Genomic DNA, 12,558 nt, shown 5'->3' with positions numbered 1-12,558 from the left:
GTCTCCTTTCCTGGAGCGACTGCTGCTGCCACCGGTGCAATATTAGGATTATAGGGAGCATAACTTGGCTCCTCCTCCAAAAAAAAAAAGGAATCTTATTGTTTACACATAAATTTCAAGCCTGAATTTTCATCAGGCCCGTATTTTGGCCAAAATACTGCTGTTTCCTTAATTGGTTCTTTTGTCCAGACTAATACACAATATTTAGCCATATTTATTTATTTATTTATTTTTACCATCTCCTCCAATTTTGAGATTATTTTTCCAATTTCTTATAATTCTTCAGGAAGAACTTTCGGTAGGCACTCCCCCAGGGATATCTCCCTGTCCCCTGGAACTCATATTTCCCATTTTTCCTATCCTGGAAAATGGTGGTGTACTGCCAAGCACTTCCCCGTGCAAGGGCTACCGCACACCTATGAGTTTACCAGATTCCCTGGTGTACTTCCGAGCACTACCCCGTGCAAGGATTACCGCACACCAAATTTCCCTGGTGTACTGCCAAGCACTTCCCCGTGCAAGGCTTACCGCACACCAAATTTCCCTGGTGTACTTCCGAGCACTTCCCCGTGCAAGGATTACCGTACACCAAATTTCCCTGGTGTATTGCCAAGCACTTCCCTGTGCAAGGGCTTACCATACACCAAATTTCCCGAGACTCTTCCTTTCTCTCCCTTATCTCACGCTTCGTCCGTCTCCAGCCGCACCCCTCGCGGAGTTACGGAACCGCGGATCAGGACTCCACACTCGCTTCGTACAAAAGTACGTCTCAATCACACATCACACATCACACAGAGTCTCACCCGACCCCCAAGGCAATACTTAATATTTCTTACCTTGGTCTGTGCACAGAGTTACCGGATCAATTCTTAAAACCCGGAGTGCCTACCTTCTTCCCTTCCCCACTACTTCACGGATCCTGCCTCTTTCATCAGTCTCGGGCCCTCTGTCAGCTCACCGCAGAACCGCCGCCGTCGATGCACAGGACCGCTGAAATCAGCGGGGCATGCCTTCCTGCTGCTGCGGCGGTGGGGCTCCCCGGTAGGTGACTGGATCCCGGACGATCCCCCAAATTGTGAGAAACACTCTGTAGCCAATAACTTAGGCTCAGGCGAGGATCTCAGTGAAGTAGTAATTTATTCGCGATTGCAATGGCGGGCGTCCCACAAGCAGGAGCGCACCTACTGGTTCCAAAACACAGTTTATATACTTTTTGATGACAGGACCCTCCCCTGTTTCCCCACTGAGTGGGTAATCCAGGTTCACAACCTATCCGATACTTCATAGACAATACATGGCCTTCAGTTGCTGGCCTGTTAAATTTCAAATTTCTTTTGACTTTTTTACTGTTTGAAGTGGTAATGTTTCCTCACTTATCTGATTTGACTTGACACCGTGATTTTCACCTAATTGCTCTAAGGAGTCCGGCTGTCTGCATTTTACAAGGTTTTCTGTTAAGCTTTCTTATCACTGTAAGCATATCTCAATACCACATTCCTTCCTTCTATACGATGTAACACTGCAAAAACAACATTTCCATTCCCACAGATAGCAGAGAGATTTAATTCTCCCCTCAGAAATGTAAGATTTCTTCACCGGTGGGTGACAGGATCCCACCCAAAACATACAGACTAAATTGTTTCTCTGAAATAGCAGCATTACAGCCCCCCATGACAGGGGGCTGGGAAGAAGGGGAGGAGTATGGTTCCATGAAAAAAACAAATCTAGCCCAACTTTTACCCCTTTTCAGTGGGAGATCAAAAACAAAGTCAGGCCAGGGCCAATCAGCAACACTAAAAAATGTATCACAGGCTGCCTTTAGGCTACAAATCAACTTGCCAAATCTTTTCAGTATCTCTGATGCTGAGGAAGTTTAGAATTAGTTTGCAAGTTAAATGCATATTCATGCGAGAGTGCAGAAAGAGTAGCCCTGGAAATCACTACGCCCACAAAGCTGACATCTCCAAATAGAAACTGTAGAAAGGTGGGACTGTGAATTTGCTTTTGGTGCTAAATGATATCTAGGAAAGAAATGTCTGCTTATTAAGCCATTAAACATGTAATACTCCAGGGAGAGAGTTGAGGAGGAAGCATGATATTCCTACAGTCTTCTATTACTTGATGTTAGCTGTGGATCTAGTCTAGAGATAGATCACCAAGCACAGGCCTCTCTGTTGAAGAAAGCTTTGCAAGCCTTTCTTATGTTCAGTGCTTTCCAAACAGAGGAGCAATGACAAGTTTAGCCTGTAATGGTGTGTGGGAGTGTGGCCATGGGGGTCGGCAAGCCCCATGGTTGGTGATAACATTGGACTCTTAAGGATGAGGCCATCAGGAATGTAAAGAGTTTAGAGGGAACAAAGAAGGGTGACTGAGGAAACGCCTTGCTGTCTCGGGTTGCTTGTTCTCCAGCCCTTAAGGCATGGAAGTTGCTGGGTGTTTGGGTTGCCCGGCAAAGTTGTTGACCAATGGATAGTTAGTGGGAAAGTACTGCTGTGGGGCGAATGGTATAAGAAGGGAGCCTGTCCTCAATATGGGGAGGCAACTAGGATAATGAAGTTATGCCCTCGATATGAGAGATGAAGTTAGGCCCTCAGTAAGAGAGAATGAAGTTATGTCATCAATAAAGAAGTAGCAGTTACTGATCCTAAAAGAACCCTGGTGTCCGTGTGGTCATTATGCCACAGTGGTGTGAGCAGTCCCTTTCTTTGTGAGAAAATTTGGAAGATCTTTCATTTCTTGAATTATCAGAAAGCTTCTGTGTGGTGGTCATAGCTGTTGTGTCAGTAGCTTTCTCCATGTAGTTATTGCTTCCAGTACTCATCAGCTTTAATTTTGTGTTCTCCCCACTTGCAGGTGGAAGCACACCTCCTGGTATAACTGCACCAACTGTGCCTAGCATCCCATCTCCAATTGGGGTGAATGGTTTCACTGGCCTCCTGCCGCAGGCTAATGGGCAGCCCACCGCAGAAGCCGTGTTTGCTAATGGCATCCACCCTTACCCAGGTAAGCCAGACCACAACCTGCTCCTTCAGTCCTAGGGAAATTGTCTACATCTGAGGTAGTGTAAGCTACTTCAGAAGGATTATACCTTGCACCTTCAGACCATGTGCACAGGCGGTGGGTGCTGGTCCCCAAAACAACAGCTGCATTCAAACCCTGTTGCCATACCAGGTCTGGAGACTGAAGCTCCTTCAGTACAGCCACAGAACTGGCTCAGCTTCACCCTTCAGTGGTACACCACTGAGGCACGGCTGCTAGGATTCATAGACTGTGAAAAGCTCAAAAGATCCAGTATTGAAAGAGTGATTTTGCAAGTCCTGGCAGTCAGGAATGAATGAGGCAGATTAAAGAATAGGTACCTACCTCTGTACAGGTACTTAACAAATATATGGACGCTGTGAGGCTGTAATCACCAAGAACTTAGGGGTTTACAGGTCCTTAATGTGCACTGACATTTTTCCAGGGTCCTTGGGATTTGATACAGCCCTCTTCTCCAGGCTGTACTTTTGATGGAAAGATCTTCCTAAAAAATTGGTGTACACAAACTAATAATACCAATCATAACAATAAAAATTTAAATAAATGTTACTAATTGATCCTAGTCACCAACATACAAAAAGGCATATTTTACCCTGGGGCACTCAGATTAATCTAGTCTGTTAGGAAGTCAAACATTCAGTCAGATACTCCAGCCAAAAACTCTGCAAAAGCCCTAACAAAAAAAAAAATATAAATAAATCTTTCCATCTCAACTAGTTCTGAAAACTCAGAAGATTCAACATCACTAGGGAGTTTATGAGCTACAAGGAAAAATATCACATAACACAGAAGTACAAAAGTCTTGCCTAGTTACTGCTCAAAGTCACTGGGAAAAAAAAAAAAAACAAAAAAAACAGAACACAAAACAACTGTGAATGCAGCAAAGGAAATCCCAGAAATATCAAGAGTATTGAAAAAATAGTTATGTGAGAAACACTCCGTAGCCAATAACTTAGGCTCAGGCGAGGATCTCAGTGAAGTAGTAATTTATTCGCGATTGCAATGGCGGGCGTCCCACAAGCAGGAGCGCACCTACTGGTTCCAAAACACAGTTTATATACTTTTTGATGACAGGACCCTCCCCTGTTTCCCCACTGAGTGGGTAATCCAGGTTCACAATCTATCTGATGCTTCACAGACAATGCATGGCCTTCAGTTGCCGGCCTGTTAAATTTCAGATTTCTTTTGACTTTTTTACTGTTTGAAGTGGTAATGTTTCTTCACTTATCTGACTTAACACCGTGATTTTCACCTAATTGTTCTAAGGAGTCTGGTTGTCTGCATTTTACAAGGTCGCCTGCTAAGTTTTCTTATCACTGCAAGCATATCTCAATACCCCATTCCTTACCTTTAAACAATGTAACTCTGCAAAAACAACATTTTTATTCCCACAGTTATAATTTCTTCCCACACAAAACTTGTAAACATTTAGCCATGAGTTCAACTTTAAGCAGAATTGAAATCAAGGGTCTTACTGTGCTAGAAGTTAGACGTGTACGTTTGTAGCAGGTTAGAGGGATGGGAAGCTCTTGGTAGCTTATGGGGAGGCATCAGAAGATTGAAGGAAGCCTTAGTGTGCTCAGTGAGCTCAGCCACTGCAGCAAGAAAGCACCCTATCTTTAGGGTGATATAAATAAATCCATTGGTTCATCTAAGCATCTACCTGTTTTCCAGTCTGTCATCTCTCTGTTTATTCGTCCCTTTCTATGTCTATCTTTTTTTCTGCTTTATCTAGCTCCTCTTAGCTAATTTTCCATGATACATTACTGCAGATATCAGAGAAAAGACGATCCCTGTAGATGAATCATAATGATTTGAGCTTTCATTACTACCTCCAAATACTCCCATAATTAAAGAAAGCTTTGAGTTAGGTATTTCATCTAAGATTATATGAAAGGCAGTGGCCTTAATCTGATCTTTTCTGAGTTTTGGAGAGACTTGTTCAGCCAGCAGTCCACAGTAAGCCCCTGCACAAATACCAAAAGCCTAACACACTGAAAGGTGAAAGTCATCCTAGCTTCACTTCACTGCAGGATGAGGGTCTCCTCTTTGCCAGTAGAGCTGACTTCCAAATATTTTGCTTTGTGTGAAGTCGGGATTTATCTCAGCATGTCTTCAGCAATACATTGGTCCTTCCCAGTGCTCAGCTTCCCTATAACTCAATGACATCCTAAGTGATAGCAGAGGTGTAAAGTGGTCAGCCAGAACCTTACCGTTCATTTTATTTCTGCCTGTCCCGACTAGCAATGAAACCTTGACAGCAAGCTCCTTTGTAGCAGGTTAGGTGTAGGACACGTCGTGTTTGCTCCATCATATTCTCTTCCTTCTCATGAGCATTAATACACCCTCCAAAACTTTCTTCCTTGCCACACGCTTTATTGAGGCCTGGAGCTTACCAGCATTAAAAAAATAAAATAATAAAATAAAATAAAAATAAAAAAAGGATTAGACATTTATGTGGCTAATGAGAACATCCACAGTCACATTAGACTAGATAAAAATGTAGAAAGGACACAAACCTTCATGTTTTATGGTATAATCCAGCCACTAATTGCTTGGGGTTAGAAATAAATTTTCATCACTGGGCAGCTTATTCCATCATTGTTCATTGATTTTTCGCACTTTCCTCTGTAGCATCTGTTATTGGCACTGCCCTGTGGTTCTGCATTTCTGAATGCAAGGGTAGAAATAAAATATTAAAGCTAAGCATGCAATTGCATTAACACTATAGAGAAGAAAAGAACACGACAGTCCCTATTCAAAGTCAGCATCTTCCAAACAATTTTCTTTTATGATATATTTCTCATTCTGAAAGTGGCCAAGAGTGCTGCAGTATTATGTATGTAACCATAGCAAGACTAGTCTCGCTATGGTTATGACTTGCTCTATGTTGTTTAATGCCTGAATTTTGCTCTCAGATACTCTTTCATACTCCACAAAAAAACTGAAATGTGGGTTCTGACCGTTATATCCTGTAGCAGAATGTGCTTTGTTGCCTGAAAATAGCAAAACAGGACAATCAAAATCTGTAGTGGCATGACATCCACATCATTCAGACCCAAATAAATCCCATTAATTGTGTACTTTGTCTACACGTCCATCTTTGTGTCTTGCTATATTTTTGCTGTTGCATCTAAACGACTTCAGAACTCCAGTCTTTGCACTACAAAAGCAGGTGCAAATCATATAATTGTATTTGCCCTGTAGTTTCACTATTTTTTTTCTGTCTTCACCAGTGCTCTTTTTTTTTTTTTTTTTAACATTCCCTTTGTCTGGAGCAGGAACAGACACACAGTATCATTTGGGTCTTAGGTTTTTCACTACCGAAATCCCCATGACTTTGGAGCAAAGGCAAGAGTAGGTCAGACATCCCTACTCACCAGATCTCTGATCACAGCTCCAGTCCCTGCAGGAGTTCTCTCTTTCTGTGGCTTTGGTTGGGCTATGGATCCATGCAGCACCACCAGAAAACAATTCCTTGCAGACATACACTTTGCAAGCCATGCTCACATCCTCTCCAAGCTCAACCACTACATACATAATGCTTCATCGTGCACTTTTTGGCATGGACAGAAAAACAAGGGAGCAAAAATTTCGCCTTCAACTAGCATGAGTTCCTTTGGAGATTTGGCCTTTTTGTGCATTAATGCCTGCCCTTTAGTCTTTCAACTTGCAGAGCTATTGAACATGGCAATGTGTCACAACACATAGTGGGGACAAAGAGTATAATCTGTTGTGCCATGACCTGGCGAGTCACTTTGCAGCAGCACAAGAGCATTTGCCATTTTCACATTCATCATAGTAACAAGGATTGCACTCTTCTGCCAACACTTCTTAGCCACCAAGAGCCTGGTGCGTCTCTTGTAACAGTGTGTGACCTACAATAACAGTGGAGGCCATCTGCACTGGTTTCTGCTGTGTTTCGCACCATCAAAGTTCTGCTCTCCAGGAATGGGTCTTGCCCCTACTGGATTGCATTGTGAGGATCTAGACAAAATGCTTGCTGCAGAAATAAAGCCTCCTCAGGAAGAGAAGAGGAGGGCAAGATGAGAAAACTGAGAGATCAAAGGGTATCAAACAAGAGAGAGACAGGAGCAGCTGTCATGGGTTCAGTGACTCAAAATGAGGGAACTGGAAGAGGGCACAGAGCACAGCACTCAGAAAAGAGTGAGCACTGCTCTGTCATCTTCTGCCCAGTGATGTGCCCAGGAAGGAAGCATAAATATAGCCCGGGCCAGGGGATGTCCAGCCCAACTAGAGCCAGGGGTGGACCCAGTGGTAGGGCAACTTTGAGGAGCCTCAGATGGGGAATGTTTTCCAGGATGCTGGCTTCTTCAGTGCATTTAGTCTGGGCATGTGTAACTGAGGACAACGAAAGAAGACTTCCCTCAGCTGTCCATAATGCACTATAAACATGTTTCCTCATTCACAGCTCTCGGTGCTACTGTTTCTGACTGCCTACCACTACCAGGAATAGCTTTATAACTCCTCATTGCAGACACTGCAAAAGTCCCTCCACTCCCCTTTACTTATGCAGTGGGCACATGTGGGCTAGCAAGACAGCAAGCTCCACTTCATGCCCTACTTGAGGCCCACTCCTCTCTGGTGAGGACTACCTGTCAGTACAAATGGACAGCCAAGCCTTTATGCCTACCTTTCCAAGCCACAGCTGAGACTGGCAGCAATTCACCCCATGGGTGAATTCCTGTGCTGTAGAAACTCATGTCTCAGGAACTGACGTGAGACCATCAATTCATTTTTCTTGGCTTAACAAAGAGCCATCAGGCAGTAACCAGTTTCACCCATTGCCAGCAGAGACAGGATTCAAACTCCATCTGTAATTATTATCATTACCCAAACTCATTTTGTAGGGGAGGAGTTTCAGGCATGTTGATATGACAGTCTTATCTGTTAGTTTGTCAATTAGCTAGCAGCACTGCTGATGGGCAGGCTGCTGCTCCAGGCCAGTTGGTCACAGGATCAGTCCTGATCACAACAGACACCCTCCGGTGGCATTGGCCAGGATCAGGGATTCTTTTGTGCAGGCAGAGAAAGGGACTGGCTTCCCCTGCCCCAGTGCATGCCCTGACATTTCAAAGAGGTCACACGGAGTTCCAAGAGCAGGTGAATGAGAAGAACAGAAAAGGAGTGACCTTCCTGCACCTGTAGAAGGTCCAGGATGAAAGCCAAGCCCCCTAGCATTCGGTCTGGTCATACACCATGCCCTAGAAATTACCTGGCTCAGCAGCCCCTTTACTTGCAATAGGAAATCTTTAGCTTCATTGTGTTTGTCCACCCTAAATCCTTGAGTGAGAGCTTTCCCTTTAATATTTTGTATCAGCAGTTCAAAAAATGCAACAGTGAGCTCCTGAAGCATCATTATGAGTGGGAAGCATTTATTTGACCCATTTGTAACTATCTGCCACGTGCCATAAACCACGCTTTACTGGTAAAATAAATAAGTGAATGTTCTGGTTTAACCTGGCCGGAAGCTAAGCACTACACAGCCTTTCATTCACCCTCCCCCCCTCCCTCTCTGGGATGGGGGAGAGATAAGGTCACCCCTGAGCCTTCTCTTCTCCAGGCTAAACAACCCCAGCTCCCTCAGCCGCTCCTCGTAAGACTTGTTCTCCAGTCACCATTGTATCCACTTGTCTCCACTCACCATTAGACTTTTGCACTGGCCATATGAGACTATTAAAAGGTGAATGAGTCTTGCTGATCACTCCTTGGCTCTCCAGTTGATGAATTAGCTTATGGATGGGAATCAGGGACTCTCGGTTGGTGCGATATTGCCACTGGTGCACAGTTGTGGTAGCGATTGGCACCTGCTGTTCTTCGACCCTCAGCAACCCCACAACAGAAGAGTCCTCTGAGAGACCGGGCAAGGTATACAACTGTTTAATGTCCTCTGTCTCTAAGGCAGCTATGCCAAAAGCCCACCGGAACCCTTTTGGGTCCTTGAAATATCCTCTCCTGAGGATATTTCCACTCATTCCCAGTTAGACTCACTTCAGCCTCCAATACAGTTAACTGCTGGGATCCCCCCATCACCCCATAAATACAGATGGGTTCTGGCCCTTTATAGCTTGATGGCATTAGAGTACACTGTGCACCGGTGTCTACTAAAGCCTTATATTTCAGTGCATCTGATGTGCCAGGCCATTGAATCCACACAGTCCAATAAACCCGATTCTCCCTTTCCTCCCCCTGGCTGGAGGCAGGGCCCCACTAATCCTGGTCAGAATCTTTGTTTCTGTGTCTAAAGGACTGCCTGCTGGAAGTTGAAGCAGCAAATTTCTCAGAGAACCCCCATTTTGTAACTGTTTTTCCTTGCAACTCACATACCCGTGCCTCTAGGGTTGAGGTAGATTTTCCATCTCATTTTCTCATGTCCTGTCCATGGTCACGTAGGTAAAACCACAGGGTGGCGCGGGGTGTGTACCCACCATATCTTCTTCCTTGCACAGAACGACGCTTACCCCTGATGGCTGAGATACTGATTTGTACAGGTGGGGAGGAAGATAAACTCTCTTCAAGTTGGTGGATCTTTTCAGAAAGTTTCTCCAAAGTATTCTCTTTTAGTTGATGGAACTCTTGAGAAAGTTTCTCCACAGCCGAGACGCAGGCCTGTAGGGAAGAGGAGAGACTTTCTTCGTACTGCCAGAGTTGTTTAGCCACTTCATCCACTGTGGGTTCCTCATCCTCTTTCCAGGTCATTACTGCCAATGAGCTGGCATATGATGATGGTGCACTCCGTACAAAATTCCGTCACATGGGTCGTGTACACTGGACTTCATCTGGATCTGTGGATATTCGTTCATTGTCTGTGTCATCATAAATCACCTCCCGTATGGCTAATTCCCTCAGGTACTGGATTCCCTTCTCCATAGTGGTCCACTTGCCTGGTAGACATACAAGTTCTTCCTTGAAGGGATACCTTTCCTTCACAGCTGACAGGAGACGCCTCCAGAGGCTGTAGCCTGGTGCTCCATCTCCAATTGCTTTATCAATGCCTGCGTCTCTAGCAAGAGATCCCAGCCGCCTGGCTTCCCTGCCCTCTAATTCCAGACAGTTGGCTCCAGTGTCCCAGCACCAGAGCAGCCAAGTGACAAGCTGCTCACCTAGACAACAACCAAAATCTTTTTGCACATCTCGTAGCTCACGCTGGTATAGGGTTCGGGTAGTTACGGTTGATTTTTCAACATCCTCATCTTCATCTTCATCCTCCTGCACATTTGATGGCCCAGCCTCGTCTTCTCTATACCTAGTCTTAGCAGGAGTTTCTCTGCGTTCTAAATGTTCTGACTCTCTAAACCATTTTTTCATCTTGGTTACGGGTGCAACCGACACTGGTACAGTTTCTTTCCCTGGCTCAGCCTTGGGGCCCGTTGTAGGGCTTGGAGTGGCCGCTGGGCCTGTCTCAGGGGTTGAAGTGGCCTCAGGGTCTGTCACTGGGGTTATATTGGCATTGAATGCAGCTCGGTAGGCATAGGCCAATCCCCAGCATGTTGCAGTGATTTGTGTATCTCTGGTATTGCCAGGGTGATGACACACCTTTTTCAAACACTCTACCAGTTTTTTAGGATTTTGCAGTTGTTCAGGGGTGAATTTCCAAAGCACTGGAGGTGACCACTGCTCTAGAAACCTGCCCATATCCTCCCACTCTCCCTGCCACTCATAACTATCCTGCCTCAGGACAGATCTCTGGATGACACTCTTAAGTATTTGTTTAACCTTAGACAAAACCTGAAGTGCATTCAGGAGACATAACAATAAGAACATGCTGGTCTGAACATCCCAAGGATATTCGACGTTTTGGAAAGCTACCATAACTCGCCTGGAGTTCTGAAAGGGGTAGAGGAGAAAGGGAGGGTGAACAAGTGGGAAAAAATGTCTTCCCCTGACCCCTCCATAGATTGGCTCCCTGAAGGAAAAGCGTGAAAGGTGTAATTGTTAATAGTTTCTGAGGTAGGCTTCCCAAAGTATGGAGTTGATGGCAATGCTGAGTACAAATACCAAATTAGTCTCATGGCCGGTAACTTTATCATATCGTAAGCCGGTGTTACACAGTACAGCAAAATAATAACCCTGTACCAACCCCCAGAAGTGATAAGCAACGCAACAGGGAACACATACAGTAAGTAATGTGCTATATAACTCAATTCGGAAAGCAGGTACATCATACTTGAGATCACAAAAATCGGCATTGTGATTAGCAACTATTAAACTGATGTAATGCTTATCAGAATCTTGTTTTAACATGCTCTGTTGTTATCTCAACACTTCGTGCCCCATGCTGGGCGCCAAAAGGACTGTTGTGGTTTAACCCGGCCGGCAGCTAAGCACCACATAGTTGTTCACTCACCCTCCCCCCTCCCTCTCTGGGATGGTGGAGAAAATCAGGAAAATGAAGCCTGTGGGTTGAGATAAAGACAGTTTATTAGGACAGAAATGAAAAGGATAATAATAATAATAATGATAATAGTGCTACTAATAATAACGTATACAAAACAAGTGATGCACAATGCAATTGCTCACCACCCACTGACTGATGCCCAGTCTATCCCCAAGCAACCAGCCCCCCCACCCCAACTAGCCACCCCTATATATTGTTTAGCATGACGTCAGATGGTATGGAATACCCCTTTGGCCAGTTTGGGTCAGCTGTCCTGGGTCTGTCCCCTCCCAGCTCCTGCTGCACCCCTAGCCTGCCCGCTGGCAGGACAGAGCGAGAAGCTGAAAAGTCCTTGGCTTGGTGTAAACACTGCTCTGCAACAATTAAAACATCAGTGTGTTATCAACATTATTCTCATCCTAAATCCCAAACATAGCACCCTACCAGATGCTAGGAGGAAAATTAACTCTGTCCTATCTGAAACCAGGACAGTGAAGGAACGCACTCATTAAAAATATAATAAGTTGCCATCTTCAATTGTAGTCTAAGCTACTTTAATGATGCTGTGTACTTCCAGCGATCACACTGCAGCCATAATGAATGAGGTTGTTTAAGGCAGCTGTGGGAGTCTTTTCAGATCCAAAGTGTTTTCTCCTCTGATCTGGAAGAAGGTGCAAATACAAAGCGCTAAAGTTTTCAGAGGCACCTAAGTGAGTTAACACCTTGATCTTTATTTTTCAGAGGTGACTTAAAGCAAGCTCCCAAAAAATATGGAGTTAAGCGCCCTAATAGCTTTAACAACCTGAACCCGATTTATGTGTTTATGGGCTCAGGCAATGGGAGGGAAGCCTGGTCCTGTCTCTGCTGTTGAATTAGTACATCACCTTGGGCAACTACCTTCACCTTTCCGCATTTCTGAGTCTTATGTGTCTTTCTTGCTTTGCCCGCTGGAAGCTCTTCATGGGCAGACATGACTCGTATTGTGTGTTTGCACAGCACCCATCTCAGCAGGGGCCCGACTATGGATGAGGCTTGGAGGCAGGAGTATTAAGAACATACTAAGAATAATCCTGATTTCCAGGGATGAGCTATATGAATTCCATACTATGGCCATTTGTTGT

General features: G+C 44.8%; 1 protein-coding gene across 1 annotated transcript in view; it reads left to right on the top strand.

Moving 5' to 3' along the window:
- LOC308184987 (CUGBP Elav-like family member 4) overlaps window positions 1-12,558 on the top strand; it is a gene marked incomplete at its 5' end in the record, with an annotated part of 97,671 nt that overhangs the window by 47,602 nt on the left and 37,511 nt on the right. Inside the window, one exon of the mRNA XM_080572531.1 lies at window positions 2,854-3,003. Within this exon, the coding sequence (XP_080428657.1) occupies window positions 2,854-3,003 (150 nt within the window). The remainder of the gene's footprint in view (window positions 1-2,853; window positions 3,004-12,558) is intronic.

This window comes from Anser brachyrhynchus (assembly GCF_964034855.1).
Source record: "Anser brachyrhynchus genome assembly, chromosome: W".
NCBI classification, from domain to species: Eukaryota; Metazoa; Chordata; class Aves; order Anseriformes; family Anatidae; genus Anser; species Anser brachyrhynchus.
The sequence above is the reverse complement of the archived record's forward strand: the minus strand, read 5'-3'. Positions and strand labels throughout refer to the sequence as shown.